General features: G+C 38.1%; 1 protein-coding gene across 2 annotated transcripts in view; it reads right to left on the bottom strand.

Annotated features, from left to right (window-relative positions):
* WASHC4 (WASH complex subunit 4) overlaps positions 1–8,069 on the bottom strand; it is a 59,764-nt gene extending 51,695 nt beyond the window's left edge. For both annotated transcript variants that reach the window (XM_032416310.1, XM_032416312.1), the window contains exons 1-6: positions 7,926–8,069; positions 4,011–4,150; positions 2,348–2,401; positions 2,188–2,253; positions 1,263–1,308; positions 723–790 (exon numbers count right to left, since the gene is read on the bottom strand). In XM_032416310.1, the coding sequence (XP_032272201.1) occupies positions 723–790; positions 1,263–1,308; positions 2,188–2,253; positions 2,348–2,401; positions 4,011–4,150; positions 7,926–7,986 (435 nt within the window). In that variant the 5' untranslated portion in view covers positions 7,987–8,069. The remainder of the gene's footprint in view (positions 1–722; positions 791–1,262; positions 1,309–2,187; positions 2,254–2,347; positions 2,402–4,010; positions 4,151–7,925) is intronic.
* Between the last annotated feature and the right edge of the window lie 9,478 nt (positions 8,070–17,547).

The following is a 17,547-nucleotide window of genomic DNA, read 5'->3' as shown; positions in this document are numbered from 1 at the left end:
ATTGCTTTATAATGGAGAGAGAAGAAATAGGAAGTTCTTTCATTTTTTTGACAAAACTAAACCAAAGACCTAGAATAACTAAAACTGCAGTGATGAAAACATCTGATTTGATCTGATTGAAATATCTGGTTAGAAGCATTGAGTGCTACTTTTAAAAAACCTTATCACTGCTCATGTACTAGAGTAACCATCTCCACTAACAACTTTTTCTGACATAAATTATCTTTTCCTACTTGACACGAAGTTTAAATTATTATTATTTTTTTAAAGATTTTATTTATTTATTTGAGAGAGAGAATGAGATAGAGAGATCACGAGGGTCAGAGGGAGAAGCAGACTCCCTGCTGAGCAGGAAGCCCGATGCGGGACTCGATCCCGGGACTCCAGGATCATGACCTGAGCCGAAGGCAGTCGCTTAACCAACTGAGCCACCCAGGTGCCCCTTAAATTATTTTAAAAGGCATGGTGACAAATTGTCCACAAATGAAATTATTTTAAAAAAAGAAAAGAAAAGAAAGAACCAAACTTACTTTGAGACCTTATTTCCGTAAAATGCTATGAAAGCCTTTCAGGAATTAAGACCTCTTTAACTATAATCCAATGCCAACTAAGTGTCTTACCCTTCAAAATACACATTCTTAGCATTTGAAGGTGTCAGAAATCTTTTTTAATTGTGTGTAATTTACCCAAACTTAAAAAAATAATAAGTAAAAAACAGTTACCTGTAAGAATGAAATAAATCTTCCCATTTGAATTTGGCAATCACCTTCCACCATGCTGGAATCTGTAGCTTTAAAAGGTAACATGAAGAATCGTATTTCAATTTTTTAATTTAAACTTACTCAAGACCCAAAAAGAAAAATAATTTTTATTCATTAGTATATGTTCTAATCTGCATAGTATTGAAAACAGAATTTTTATACTGAAAAGAAACATGAGACAATCATTAATCATTCAATTAAAAGTAACCATCTGTTTCACTATTTAATGAATTCAAGGAAAATCCTTATCTAGCCACAGTGCTTTGTAACTTATAAAAATACCACAAATAGATTTTAGAGAATTTGCTGCTGCTTCATCGCCCAGGCTTATTCTACCTGCTTATCAAACATGTAAACCAACAAAAAATTTGAATGCTTATTTTCTCACAGTAATACATTATATAATCATGGTAGTCCTGGAATGAAGTTAAGTTTTCAATCTCAAAATCTCAACCTCAAAAAAGGCATCATGACACTACAATGTAAAATTTTAAAACTTACCTCCTTCTCCATAAAACAAGAGACCATTATAAAATTTAGTTTCAGCCTGTTTAAAAAAAAAATTAAAATAATTTTAAAGGTTGCTATCTTGTTTTTAAATTCCTAGGCTCTCTTAGTTATCCGTATTTAATAATCAGAGGACTAGATCACATATACAAATTCATTTAAATTCAAAAACTGCTTACAAAACAGGTAAATTCAATCTTTAGAGTGCCAAAGATATCACTGATACTCAAAGTTATTTCTTAATTTCTTTACCCCTGCCTTTGTCTTTTCTGACCACTCTAATTGTCCCACATCCTCCCACTAGTTCATGGGAGATAGAAAGCAACCACATAGTATCAAAAAGATACAGAAAAAAAGAGGAAGTTTACCAACTTCTACCAGAGTTTTAATGACCCATGGCTAAGAAAATGCAAAACATATTAAAAATTCAAAGGTTTTTTAAAAAATCAGTTATATTTATTGTATCTAGGGGTGCCTGGCTGGCTCAGTCAGTAGAGCATGAGACTTGATCATGAGTTCAAGCCCCATGCTGGGTGTGGAGCCTACTAAAAAAATTTTTTACTAAAAAAAAGTAAAAAATCACTTATATCTAGAAAGCCAATATATATGGCAAATAACACAGACTTTGAAGGTAAATAGACCCAGACTCGAATAGTTACTACCAGTAAAATGCTAGGCAAGTGACTCTTGAAGCCTGTTTCCTCATCTATTCCTCACGTTATCTGCCTCATTCTAAGTATGAACAGGGTTAGTCTGGTGTCCGGCACACAGTAAGTACACTCAGTGAATGGTGATCACTATTATTAGTATTAAATAAACAATTCATTCAGCACGCAATAAATCTTTATGTACACTATACATATAAGCACGTATTTGCTTTTAAATCATGTTTTAACAACTTAAGAGTACAAATAATTACCTCATACTTTAATTTCTTGATTTCACAACAAAGTGCAGCATAAACAGTGATGACTTTGTTCAAGACCTAGTTTCATGAGGAAAAACATAAACAAAAAGGTAAGTTATAGCAGATAACTAAAGCATTTAAAAAATAGATTTTTAGGTTTAGAAATCTGTACCTTGTTTTCAGTCTTTATGAGTTCCAAAAGGGAAGACTGTTCATAAGGCAAAAGCTATAGAAACAAAGGGAAAGAATATTTCTTTTTAATTTGAAAAAAATCATTGAAATTTTAAATATTCAAATTGAGTCTAGCTCTATTCTATTTAAACTTGTCTTGGACCCTGTACTTAGCACTAACACACACCAGATGGGCATTGACTGCTAATTGGTATAGGATTTCTTTTGGGGGTGGTGAAAATGCTCTTAAATTGAGTCTGGTGATGGCTGCACAATTCTGTGAATACACTAAAAGCCAAAGAATTATATGATATGTGAATTTCAAGAATATGAGACATGTGAATTTCAAGAAAACTGTTACTAAATAAGTCAATAGGTAACTCAGGACAGTGTCTAATACATAATAAATGTTCAGTAAATGTTAATTATTATTTAAGTGGTAACAGGCTAGTTTCAAAGATAAAACAAGATAGAATGATCTCAAAATGGAACAGAGCAGGAATGACTTATTTTATTAAAGATTTTATTCATTTATTTGAGACAGAGATAGCAAGAGTGAGCACGAGCAGGGGAGCAGAGGAAAAAGCAGGGCCCCCCCGCCCCGTGAGCAGGAAGCCCAACACAGGGCTTAATCCCAGGACCCTGGGACCATGGACCTGAGCCAAAGGCAGACGCTTAACCGACGGAGCCACCCAGGCTCCCCAGGAGTGACTGATTTCATACGTTAAAAAATTACTCTAAATAAAATTCTACTACTGAAACTAATATTACACTATATGTTAAATAACTGGAATTTAAATAAAAACTGAAAAAAATTACTCCCACATTAAGATACCCTAAATGGCATAAGGGAAAATGATGGAATCTATATCTTCATTAGACTACGAGTGAGATGGATATATGTGTTTGACAAAAATTCACTGAACAGTATATTGTGTATCTATGCATTTCACTATATGTAAGATAATCTCAATAAGGAACAAATAAAGTTTGAATATTCTATTCCAACCCTCTTCATTTTCTTGATGAAAAACAAAGGCTACCTCAAAAGTTTGTGTTATTCATTAAAACAAAAAACAAATAACACACATCTGCCTGGCTTCAAGATAAGGAAATTCACTTATCTAAAACTAATGATGTAATGTATGGGGATTAACATAACAATAAAAAAAAATTAAAAAAAAAAAAGATAAGGAAATTCACAATTTTTCTCCAAGTTTCTTCTGGTTCTCTAGATGCCAGATAATAAAAATATACAGTTGACCTTTGAACAACACAGGTTTGAATGGTATGGGTCCACTTACATGCAGGTTTATCTTTTTATAAATACAGTACAGCACTATAAATGTATTTTCTTTGTCATTTTCTCATAACATTTTCTTTTGTCTAGCTTACTGTAAGAATAAAGTACATAATACATATACGAAATATGTGTTAATCGACTGTTTATGTTATTGGTAAGGCTTCTGGTCAACAGCAGGCTATTAGTTAAGTTTGGGGAGTCTAAAGTTCTATGTAGATTTTCAACTGCATGGGAAGTCAGCACTCCTAATCCCCACATTATTCAAGGGCCAAATGTATATTCCATTTTTTAAAATTATGTTTTCAAGATACAGTATGTCCTGAAAATATATACATAAATTAAAAATAAAACAAAATCAAACCTTTAATGCTATTGGATCAAGGTTGAAATCCCAAACATCACCAATTGACTCATCCAGTGCATCCTCAATTCTTCTCAATTGAGATGTATACTCCTCAAGAAATTTCCCGTAATTCTTAAGTTGGACTTCAGCATGAATTTCTAAATTTAAATTTTAAAACAGTATGTAAGAAGTACAAGTAATAAATTACAGGACATTTACTTCAAAAAATCTCAAAAGTCACAGCAAAGTAGTTACTAAGCATTTTTAAATATATTACTCTGGAATGTCTGGACTTCTTGAAAATAAAGTTTCAAAGTTAAACAATAATTCAGCTTTTAATCTTTTCCAAATAATAAGATAATTTTAAAAGCTATAGATGTTAACAATATACAGCAATACCACATTTAAACTATAACTTTAAAGTACTATGAAAAAATTACTGTCCCATTTACCCCCTAAGCTAGGGGTTTTAAACAATCTGAATAATGCCTTAGACAACTCAACATCTTGATTCTGTTTTAGTCATAAATAACTTTTTGGAAAAAAAAAAAAAAAGACCTGAATCAAGTATAAAAATCTGTGTTGTCATAGAAGCAAAATTTAAAAACATAATTCTTTAGTCTCTGTAGTGTAAACTGTCTAAAAATACATCTAAATATTGGTTTTTTTTGGATTTTATTTATTTGACAGAGAGAGACACAGCGAGAGAGGGAACACAAGCGGGGGAGTGGGAGAGGGAGAAGCAGGCTTCCCGCGGAGCGGGGAGCCCGATGCGGGGCTCGATCCCAGGACCCCAGAATCATGACCTAAGCTGAAGGCAGACGCTTAACGACTGAGCCACCCAGGCACCCCCATCTAAATACTGTTTTTAAAACGGTTTTAGCCCTGCTTTATCATAATGAATGTTATTTCTGTAATGCCCAAAATTTACCAAGATATTTTAATTATTTATCATAATAGAGTTGGAAAAGCCAGTAAAGAACACTTAGTACAGAATACTGTGCTTATGGAAAAAGCCCAGATGTCCATTGACAGATGAATGGATAAGGAAGATGTGGTGTGAATGGATAAGGAAGATGTGGTGTGAATGGATAAGGAAGATGTGGTGTGTGTACACACACACACACACACACACACACACACACAGTGGAATATTACACAGCCATCAAAAAATGAAATCTTGCCATTTGCAACGACGTGGATGGAACTAGAGGGTATTATGCTAAGCGAAATAAGTCAGAGAAAGACAAGTATCATATGGTCTCACTGATATGTGGAATTTAAGAAACAAGGCCAAGGGGCACCTGGGTGGCTCAGTCGGTTAAGCGTCTGCCTTCGGCTCAGGTCATGATCCCAGGGTCCTGGGATCGAGTCCCGCATCGGGCTCCAGGCTCAGCAGGGAGCCTGCTTCTCCCTCTCCCTCTGCTGCTCCCCCTGCTTGTTCTCTCTCTCTCTCTGTCAAATTAATAAATAAAATCTTTAAAAAAAAAAAAGGAAACAAGGCCGAGGATCATGGGGGAAGAGAGAAAAAAATGAAACAAGATGAAACCAGAGAAGGAGACAAACCATAAGAGACTCTTAATCATAGGAAACAAACTGAGGGTTGCTAGAGGGGAGGGGGTGGGGGGAATGAGGTAACTGGGTGAGGGGACATTGGGGAGGGTATGGTTGTAATGAGCACTGGGTATTATACAAGACTGATGAATCACAGATCTGTACCCCTGAAACAAATAATACATTATATGTTAATTGAATTTAAATTTTAAAAAAGAACTAAAAAAAGAACACTGTGCTAATATTTACAAATTTACACATTAAATAGATGACTCTAAGAAGTCACTGGAAGAAACTGGACAATAAAAGTATGTCTAATCATCAAAGTTAATAATTAAAGGAAATATTCTACCATACACATAAGAATTCACTATTCCAAAGGCAGCAAATCCAGTTCCTTTTATTGATGTGAATAACTATTCAGTCATTGTTGTCTAAAAAAACTAAAATTTTTCTCTCCTCAAATCAGCAGTGCAAAGCAATTCTAAGATAAAATATGTTCTAAGGATGAAGACCTAGCTCTCCACTCTCCCTTATTTTGCAACTAATGCTCTCAATCAGGTGGATCAATTCAGTTCATTAAGGTTGCTATCTCATTATAGCAGTAACCTAAGCAATTCTGGAAGATGGTCAAGATAGGATTCATAGCACAAAAATTAACGAACACCAGGCACACAGAACGGATGGGAATTCTTCTCTTCCCTAGAGCTTAAATTAAAAAACTGAGAAGGATTCTTGAACTCCCAAGCACATGCCTAATTCTCAATTACATGGGAAATAACCAAAGCTGCATTTTACCAGCAAATGAGTTCTTAATGACAATGCCAGAAAAGCATGCTGGCATTTGTCTGTTTGGGAAATCACAAAGTAGTAGGCAAGAGAAAACCTGCAGTACCATTAAAGGTCCTTGCTGATAAAATAATGAATAGTTGTAAAATTAGTAAAAGTTACAATAAAAAGATTTGAAAATAAGGAATCCATGGTGATTCCTCAAGAGTAAAATTCCAAAAACCTATTCACAGGCTCATCTCTACATTCTTTGTTATCTTTGTATCCCTAATACCTAGTACAGTTCCTGGTATTCAGTCTGTTGACTGAATCAGATCATTCTACTCTCAGTTGAACCATTTTCAAACATAGCAACATATTTTCATTACAATTTTTTGAAGATACTAGAGTAGGGGACCTCTGTCCATAAAACTCCATACATGACAAGGTGCCATTCACTTTATAACAATAAATACAGAATCCTCTCCACAAAAAAGTTAAAGGACTTTGTCATTACCACCAAGATTTTTTTTAATGCTGCGTAAGAGCTAATAACTTTAGGAATGTTTTATGAAAAACTGCAAATCATCATGAATTATGCTCATGCTTCTCTAAGAGGCTACTAAAACCTAATTACATGTAAGTTTCTACACATGATTCTTCGTAAAGTTAAGCAAAATTCACGTGTAATTTTTAAAAAACTGCATTCACCTTTTGGGAAAATGGCGTAAAAAAACAAATTCACAAGCAGTAGGTCCCAATCTCTCTCATATCACTTAAACAGATTAATATCACTAGAGATAAGAAACAGATTATCGACTTGTATTAATCTTAAGTAGAGTTTCACTAAAATAATTATTTGGCCTCTAACTTTTGCTGCATGGAACTTAATCTGGTACGGTTTTTTGACTTCTAAGTCCAAAATGAAACAATTCGATTTTATGGAGTAAAAGTTGCTTAATTTTTGAAACCTTTCTAGGTGCAATGGAAGCTCTCCGACACCCCTGAAAAACACCACTTATCGTAAATAAAAGGCACGGAAGGAGATAAGCTGACATTCGCTTGTTTATTTTTACCGTGTGAAGAGTGCTTTTTCCCTATCTTGTCCGTTGTATGAATATGCAGAAAAAATACTCAAACTTCCAAAAGTTGATTGGAGGAAAAGGAGAAAAACAGGAAAGCGAAAACAGGAACCCGGACCTCTGCCGGTTCTAGAACTGAACGCTCCGCACAGGTGGCAAAGCCCCGAGAGGCCAGAGGCAAGGCCGGCCTCGGCTCCCCGGGCTGCTGGGCCTCCCTGGGCGCGCCCCGCCCGGCCCCCGGCTGCGGACAGCGGACGCCGCGGCTCCCGGCACCAAGGGCTCCAACGGAGAGCCGCCGCCCCGGACGCTGAGCCCTGCCTCGGCCGGCATGACCCACCGCCACCGGGATCCTAACCCCGAAAGTAACGTTCGAAAGCGCGTCCCTCTCGCACCCCAAGGGGCAGCAAGTGTCCCGAACAGGACGGCTGCGCAGCGACCGCAACGCAGAGCCCTCCCGCAGGAGCGCTGCCGGAGCTGAGGCGGGCTGGGGAGCATCCACCCGCAGCCCTTGCTCTGTAGGCTCCCTTACTCTGTGAGCCGTCGTCAACGCGGTCGAACTCCCAGTCCGGGGACAGAGTCTCCACCGCCATCACCCCGGCGCCTCCCCTAGTCACAGCTCCAACCAGCCTGGGCGACCACGGCTGCCTCACCCTGGCCGCGGTCACGGCACGTGACTTCCGGCCCCGGCCCCGCCCCCGCTCGCGAGGGCAGGCCGGGCTCAAGGCCCCAGCGGGGCGCGGGGGCTGCTGGGAAAGCGAGTCGGCCGCGGCGGCACTAGCTGCATCCTCCCGTGGCGACTTGGGCCTCGCCACCGTTCACTTCACATCTCAGGCCACATCGTTGCCTTTGACTTCGCCCTGCTGTCTCCAGGTCATTTGTGATACCTGGGGAGTTGTTCCAACAGTCTAGCCTAACAAGGGTAAAATTGATGGGGTAGTGGCTTAACAGGAGGGCGTGGTCCTCGAGTACGTCGCTGTCCAGGCGCTTCTTAGAAGCAGGAACTGCCAACGCTCTCTCTGTCACTGTCATCGGAGTTCCTGCTTCTCTCCTCTTACAAGTCCTGGGCAATCAGTTCCTGAGAATAAAACGGTGTGTGAGAGGTGGAGTTACTTTACGAACGCGCTAGCGAGGAATCTTACTACTTTGCTTACCTTGTGCTCACCGGTCCTCCGCCACCTCCTCTTAAAAAGGCAGGGAGGGAAGAAGAAGCGCTATTCAAGTGTGTTCTAAAATGCTCCTACCTGCTAACTGGCTTTTCCGCGAATGGAGATGTGTTACCCAGTAACATTCATTGCTGCATGGTCTTTAATGCATACTAACAGGAAATAATCTTAATGTCCATCAATAGGGAATAATTACGTAAAGTTTAATACATCCATATTATGAAATACGAGATAGCTGTTTTTAAAAATGAAATACGTTTGTAGAGACATGGGAAACTGACAGAGGGTAGTTGCAGAATAATGTGTATTTTTGCTTACATTTATACTCATGTAAACCTGTTTGTGCATATGGGCGTGTAAATGCATAGAAAGAGAACTCAAATCACACTAAACAGGATAGAAGCCAACTGGGAAAGAGTGTGTTGGAAATTAAAAAGCGGATTTTCAAGTTTTTTTATGTCCCCTTATGTATTTTTTAATCTTTAACAATGAGGTCTTATTGAAGTCTTATTTCTGTAATCTTAAAAAGGACCAAAAATAACTAAATGAAAGCAGGTAAAAAGTTTCTAGAAGAACGTTCCCTGAGACCTGTGGATCTGCAGTAGGTCAAATATTTGAGTGCCCACTAGATACCAGGCACCATGCTAGATATAATTATGGAAAAAAACAAAACAAAACACAGGCAAGAAAGGTGGACCCAACCCAAGTGATGCTTGCAGTTTTCGTGGGCATTTTAGAAAGGAAAAAAACAAACTTGAAAATAACAGTAACATCAGTGCCTACTGGCTGACAAACATTTTTCCCTTTACTTTCTATATGATTGTGAGTACAACTTGCTGTACTCTTCACATTTGTATTCATCACTGTTATTAATCTAATAGCTCATTGTAATACACTGAAATTACAGGTCAGAGCAATTTGAATATGCAAGTGCATTAATCTATTAAGGTTAATAAATCAGTGGCAAGCGTCATTCTATAATCACAGTTTCTACAGCCAAATTGTGTAGGTCCAAATCATAGCTCTGTCACTTACTAGCCATGTGATTTGGGGCCAAGTAATTTAACCTCTGCCTTGATTTCCTCAGTTTTAAAATGGGAGTGATAATAGTAAACACATCATGGTATTGTTATGAGGACTAGTTTAGTTTATACATGTAAAAGGCATAGAACAATGCCAATCGCATACAATAGAAGTGTTTGCTATTTTGAATCATTGTAACTTTATTTTTTAAAGAAATCTTAGGGATTGCCTGTCTTTATCTTACATACCTTTAAATCAAATTCCAGGGCCTAGAATTTCAAATTTTATTAGAGAATTACAAGCTAGATGTGAAATATAAAGCACATTCACTATAAACTGAAATGTGCTCTCTCAAAGTTATTTATTACAGCAGATGTCCTATATTTCTCAGGCTTAGTCTACAGAAGGCAAATAATCATTTTGAGGAATTAAATATCCTTCTTTCTACTTTTCTTCATTCCTATCAGGACTGTCTGAGAGGAGAGCTTGGAAATAGAAGGGGAAAATTTTTATATAGACAGCATTGAACTATTTTGAGAACTTCAAAGAATTTTAGAACAGCTGCCCATAGAAGTTTCTTGCAGAGTCCTTGCCTTTAACACTTAAACTCGCAACTCAAGTACCAGTTTATTCCATACCAAAACACTTTTTATATATTATAGAGCTAAGGTCTTGGTGAACTTGTTTCTTAATATACATTTAAAGTATGTTTCCAACAATAGAAATTCTATGGTAATAACTCCCTAAAGACATTTCACTTAATAAGTCATCACAAAGTCCTATGTGATCTGTCAAAAAGATTCCAAATGTGTTAATTCATATATTTATTTTTTTTTATTTATTTATTTGTTTGACAGAGAGGGGGCCAGAGCGCACACAAGCAGGGGGAGCAGCAAGCAGAAGGAGAGGGAGAAGCAGGCTCCCCACGGAGCAGAGAGCCTGACAGCATGGGGCTCGATCCCAGGACGTGGGGATCACAACCCGAGCCAAAGGCAGACGCCTAACCGACTGAGCCACCCAGGTGCCCCAATTCATATATTTCTTTACAAAAGAATCCCTCACCTGGACAATTACTGTAAACTCGTGACAGATCTTCTCTTTCCATTGTCCACACTGTTCTCCAAGTGCAGTTCTCAAAACCTATCTGATCAGGTTATGCCCCACTTTAAATCCATTGCCCTTGGTTTGAAGTTTTCACTTCATAAGATGGAACACAAGGCTTCTTTCAATCTGCCCTTTGATTATTCTCTAAATTTTCTGCCTCTTCTATGCCCTAATCTACACCTACTTTGTTCTATTGGGATGCCAAACCATTTGCAGTTTCTCAAACAGGTCCTGCTGCTTCCAGCATATGTAAAGGACTTAAAATGCTTCCTGGCATGTTGTAAATGCAAAATAAGTGCTGCTATTATCTTGACTATCACTCCTGATCCCTGCTTCTTTCTCCCCCCCACCCCCACCAATTGTTCCAAACTTCTACTCCATCTCACTGGCCAGAACTTAATGAGATGACCACCCCTGACCTACAGGTAGGTCTGGGAAAGGCAATCTTTGAGTTGGGTGGCCATGCATCCAGTTAAAAATTGGTTTTAGGAGTGCCTGGGTGGCTCAGTTGGTTGAGTGTCTGACTTTTGGTTTCAGCTTGGGTCATGATCTTAGAGGGTAGTGAGATGGAGCCCTGCAACGGACTCCATGCTTGGAATGCTCTCTCTCCCTCTCCCTCTGCCCCTCTCTCTCAAAAAAAAAAAAAAAAAAAAAAAAAGGTTTTTATTAGATGGAGAAAGGAATAATGTGTCATGGGAAGCCATTAGTTTCTGATGTAAAAGTTAACGTCTGAACTGAATTTTGACAATATTGCCACTCCCTTTTTTAAAATACTGTCAGTGACTAAAAACTGTGCTTGCAATAAAAATAGCATCTATGGAAAAAGCCTACATCATCTTCAGCCTCTTTCCTTTTTGCTTATGATGATCCAACCATATTGGTCTTTTAATTCTTCCAAAAAACCAAGCTCTTTTCCACATGAAGTCCTTCACACTGTGCCCACTTTTTGCCTGGAAAGTTCTACCCCCATTGGGTATCTACCACTTATCTTTCATATCTCAGATTAAATGTCACTTCCTTAGTGAGGACATTCCTGACTACACAATCCCAAGTAGGTACCTTTTGTATTCAGTATATATACCTTTCCTTTGTAACTCTTATCAAAATTTTTTATCACTTAGGGGCGCCTGGGTGGCTCGGTCGGTTAAGCGGCTGCCTTCGGCTCAGGTCATGATACCAGGGTCCTGGGATCGAGCCCCGCATCGGGCTCCCTGCTTGGTGGGGAGCCTGCTTCTCCCTCTCGCTCTGTCTGCCACTCTGCCTACTTACGCTCTCTCTCTATCTCTGTTAAATAAATAAATAAATAAATCTTTAAAAAAAATTTTTTTTATCATTTAATTATTAGAAGTTTACTTGTTTAAAGCCTATTTCTCCCACTAGACTGTAAGCGCTATGAACATCCAAATCGTGTCTCTTTGATACAGTTCAATGCTAAGTACAGTGATCGGTACATAGATAATTAATATATATTTGTTAAAAGAATAAACTAATAATTCTCATTTTTTCCATTGCTCTGTAATAAATATTCATTCTGCAGGACAATTATTTCCTCTTAGTTCTTCAGTGGGTGGCATTGCTTGTTAAAGAATCTGTAAGAGTAAAAAAATAATTTAATAAAATATTATATATATATTTCTATGTAAGTGATGATCTACAAAGTAGACCATAATTTAAAAAGCATAACTTAGTGGACGCCTGGGTGGCTCAGTCAGTTAAGCATCTGCCTTCAGCTCAGATCATGATCCCAGGGTCCTGGGATGGAGTCCCGCATCGGGCTCCCTGCTCAGCAGGGAGCCTGCTTCTCCCTCTGCCTGCTGCTTGCCCTGCTTGTGCTCTCATTCTCTCTCTCTCTGACAAATAAATAAATAAAATATTTTTTAAAAAGCATACCTTGGAAAAATCTTATAATTAGCATGTTAAAGTAATTGACAAGAACATATCTAGAAATGGACAAGCATAAAGTAGTCAAGTAAACCTACTTGCAGTTAAAAACTAAGAAAAGTAGACAAAGTATAGTAATAACTTTAAAAGATTTGAAAAATAATAAAACCAGACAGAAAAGCACAGGAAAATGACTCAGAATTCTGAATGTACTCAGAATTTACTGGTAAGAATTATGAGTTTGTGGCTTTCTGCCTGACAGTGTCTCTCACCCCTTCAAGTCAAGAAATGAAACACTGTTTCAAGGTGGCAGCAAACCAAGTTCAGGATTGTTGGAAGAGAAACTGGAAATTTGGAGGAGTTCAAGGTGGCAGCAAACCAAGTTCAGGATTGTTGGAAGAGAAACTGGAAATTTGGAGGAGCATCCTGAAACAAGGGACTCACAGAGGGGATGAGATCCAAAACCTAAGTGTAAACATTGCCCAGATCCCTGGTTAACCACCAAACTACGTGCAGAGAGCCTGCTGAAATCATAATCAAGAGTGCTTAAAAACACCCACACTGGGTGAGAGGTGTGCTTGCTGCCCTTTGATGCATATATTCTCCACCAGATGTGCACCTGGGGTAGGAAAGCTGAAGCCCTGTGGGTTCAAGATGGCAGAGAATGGAGATTGGGCTGGCAGAGCAGCTTGAAAATTTAGAAGAGAAAACTGATAATCAAGGGAATTGCTAAGGAGGTGAACCCCCAAATCTGAGCAAAAATGCTGGCCAAACCATTGTCTAAATGAATTGAACAGAAATGTAAGCTGCTGTCCTCTGCAGGGTTTGAGTCCAAGCAAATTCTCTCCTTTCTAAATAAAAGGCACTGGGGCGCCTGGGTGGCACAGTTGGTGAGGTGTCTGACTCTTGGTTTCAGTTCAGGTCCTGATCTCAGGGTCATGAGAAGGAGCCCTGAGTTGGACTCTGTGCTCAGCGTGGAGTCTGTTGGAGATTCTCTTTCCCTCTCCCTCTGCCCCTCCCGCTCATTCTCTCTCCCTCTCTCTCAAATAAATAAGTAAATCTTTAAAAAAAATAATAAATCAATCAATCAAAACCCCAGTAGTTTTCTTAAGAATGTAACAGAATCCAGAATGTCTGTGAATTAATTTTTTTTTTTTTTTTTTTTTTTTTTTTGGTGAACAATAAAATTTAATTAACCAAAGTCTGACAGAATAGAAAGAAACAATAGATGTAATTACAGTTATAGTTAGAAATTTTAATACTTCTCTCAGTATTTGATATGACAAATTGAATATGAGAATAAAGAATTGAACAATACTCTCAACCAGCTTGTCTTAGGTGATATTTATAAAACATTCTATACAACAACACCAAAATAGACATTTTTTCAAGTATACAAGGAATACTCAGCAAGGCAGGTCATATGCTAGGCCATAAAACAAAACTCAATGCATTTTAATGGACTGAAATTTGGTTATATTCTCTGACTGCAATGGAATCATACAGAAATCAATAGCAGAAGAATCTCAAAATCCCTGGAAAATCCCTAAACTTGAGCACAAATCTCTAGGGCACTGTGAGGAATGAAGAAAATCTACAAAGTTATATACTATGCGATTCCATTTGTTTGATAGTCTTGAAAAGACAAAACCACAGTGACAAAGGACAGAGCAGAGATTCTCAGGGTGAGAAGGGGTGGTTGGTTAGCCATGACTGCAAAGGGACAGGGCAGTGTTGGGGTGGGGAATGGAACGGTTCTGTATCCTGACTGCAGTATTACTTACGTGAATCTTTACATATGTTAAAACTCATAGAACCGTACAGCAAAAATGAAATCAATTTTACTGCATGTTATTTTTAAAACATGTAGTGGTGGGATTGGCCTTCGCGTGCATTTGGCTTCAGGATTCAAATGATGTCAGGTCTTGGATTCTCACTATTTCTTTTCTATCTCTTCCGCAATTTTTGCTACATTCTTTAGGTTCAATAGGGTAGCCCTTGGTAGCTTCAGGTTCACATTATCACAACACCAAAAGTGATATAAAGGGTACACTTAACTGATAGCTTAAACAGAAGTCCTAGAATTAGGTCTTGTTGGCCTTCATTAGCTTTACTAGGATCTTGTGCACAATTTGAACCAGTCATTGTAATTAAAGGGATGGGAGAGATGTACTGATTGGCTTAGTGTAGGTCATATGCTCCACCCCTGGATCCTAGTGGGGTAAGGGGGAAAGAAAACTTTATAGGAACCACAAGGCCTAAGACAGGAGGAGAAGCAAATCCTCACATGGAAAGGGGAATACTGTTATCCTAAGAAGTGGATTTTAGATGGTAGGTCGCAAAAGCAATACCTAGTTGGTACACTAACCAGTCATTTGGTCATTTGCAGTCAAGCAGATCACACTGTTGCTATTTGCCAGGACTAGAGCAAATAATTATTTAATTATTACGATAGTATGATTTTTGGGGGTTACTGTTTGGATGGGTTTTAAAAAAATCATCCTTTCTGAATCTTTATATTTTATGGTTCTCTCTTGTAAGAATTTTGTTTTTTAAGCAATCTGACAATCTTTGTCTTTTAATTAAAGTGTTTAGTCTATTTTCATTTACTGCAATTACTGGTATATTTAGACTTAAATCTAACATTTTACTAATTTCCTTTTATGTTTTCCCTATATTTTATTTTATTTATTTATTTTATTTTATATTATATTTTATTTTGTTATATAATACTATATTATGTTATATTTTATTTCCTATATTTTCTTTCTCTCTCCTTTCTTGCCTTCTTTTCAATTGATTTTTAAAAATCATTCTACGTATTACCTTGATAATTTTACACTCTGTTAACTTGGTAGTTACATATTGTCTTTATATACAGTCATTAGAGTTTTCTGTATATACTATCATGTCATCTGCAAATAGTGACAGTTTTACTTCTTCCTTACCAATTTGGATGCCTTTTATTTCTTCTTCTTATCTGATTACTGCACCTTGGACTTCCAGTAGTATGTTGAATGAAAGTGGGGGGATTGAATATCTTTGTCTTATTCCTTATCTTAGAGGAAAAGCTTAGAGTTTTCTACCATTGAGTATAATGTTAACTGTGGGTTCTTTCATATATGGCCTTTATTGTATTGAGATATATTTCCTCTAAACCCACTTTGTTGCAAGTTTTTATCATGAGTGGATGCTTTTTGTGCATCTATTGAGATGATCATATGGTCTTTATCCTTCCTCTTGTTAATGTAATATATCACATTGATTTGCAAATATTGAACCACCCTTGCATCCCTTGAATAAATCCAACTTAACAATGGTGAATGATTTTTTTAACATATTGTTGAATTTGGCTTGCTAATATTTTGTTGAGGATTTTGCATCTATGTTCATCAGAGATATTGGCCTGTAATTTTCTTTTCTTGTCATGTCTTGGTCTGGTTTTGGTATCAAGGTAATGCTGGGCTCATAGCATGAATTTGGACATTTTCCTACCTCAGATTCTCTGAAGTTCTTGTTTGAGAGACATAAAAATGACTTTATTTCATCTTCATTTTTGCTCTGTCTAGAAGTCTAGGTTGGCAGGGCTTTTCTGTTTGTCAAACTCTAATTGCCTCTGGTCTAACCACTAGTTATCAAGAGAACAGTATCTTTAATTCTTACATAAGAAAATCTTAGACATCATTAATATTTCATTATATGTGGGTAGACAATAAAGTCTACATTTCCTAAAGTTGGGAGTTGGAGAAAATGACTATGGAACCCCTACCCAGAAAAAACCACACTCCTTGCCCACCTCTCCCAGTAAACACAGATCACAACAAATAAAATGATTATCAGTATTTGGAAGTTTAAAAGAAGCCAGAAGTCACAAAATGCTGTCAGGGAAATGGGTTGAATTGGCAAAGGGCAATTCTCAGAGCAAAACTTGATGATGTTTGCTGCCATTCTCCAAGCTTTAAGGATTTATTTTCCTCTCTCCTTCTTAAACACATTCATTCATCATTCATTCTCTCTTTCAACAAGTACTTTTTGAGCTCTGCTAAGTGCTAGATATTGTAAATTCTGATAAATTAGACATGGACTCAGCCTGCAAGGAGCTTCCACTAGAGAAGATGACAGGTACACAAACACCAATAACAGAATGAGATATCAGAAGAGACGCATAGACAAAAATCTTTCCCAATTCAGAGAAATTAAAGATTACTTTTGGGAAATAAGGGGGTTAAGGGAGGAGAGAATCAGGAAAAATGTCTTCAGGAGGCAGCATTTGAGCTGTACCTTTAAAGAAGGAATTTGGTCTTGCTGAGATGGTGACAAGTGACAGGTGATAAGCTTTTCTGGGAATCATTGTCCAGGAAAGAATCAGCACGTACTAGAGGGTTAGGCTAAATTACATGTGCAAAGGAGAAGCAAGAAAATGAGAGAAAATGCCAAATTGCAGACGGCCTTCAATGCCAGGCTAAGGAATTCTGTTTGCGACAAGTGCTTAGCTAAAGCATGTCTGAGCATTCCTTCTAGAGAGATAAGGGGAAAGGGTGGGTATCTATCTGTCTATCATCTATTGGGGACCAGCTGTGTGCCAGACCCTTTGCCAAGTGCTTTATACACAGTCTTTCTTTAAATCCTTTTATCAGCTTACAAGATAGGTAACAGGATACCATATAGCCATGTGTCTCCACCCCTTATCTTTCGTATCTTTGCCTCCTCAGGGAGCTGTTATGGCCATGACTTGGGATGACAGATTGACCATTAATAAGGCAAATCCCTGTCTACCTCACAGGGTTTGAGTAACTGGTAGAAGATCCCCCAGCTGGGAAGTACCGGGGCCAAGACTGGAGGCCGCCCCTCCCGCTAGGTACTAGCGTGGCACCCAACTGGGGCCCCGCCCAGTCGCAGGGGATTGGCCACCCGAGCCCCGCCGGCTGAGGAGGCGGGGCCGTGCCCGGCGAAGGGGCGGGCCGTGGGCGGGTCCCGGGA

Source organism: Phoca vitulina, unplaced genomic scaffold (genome assembly GCF_004348235.1).
Source record: "Phoca vitulina isolate PV1807 unplaced genomic scaffold, GSC_HSeal_1.0 scaffold19, whole genome shotgun sequence".
In the NCBI taxonomy this organism is placed as follows: Eukaryota; Metazoa; Chordata; class Mammalia; order Carnivora; family Phocidae; genus Phoca; species Phoca vitulina.
The sequence above is the reverse complement of the archived record's forward strand: the minus strand, read 5'-3'. Positions and strand labels throughout refer to the sequence as shown.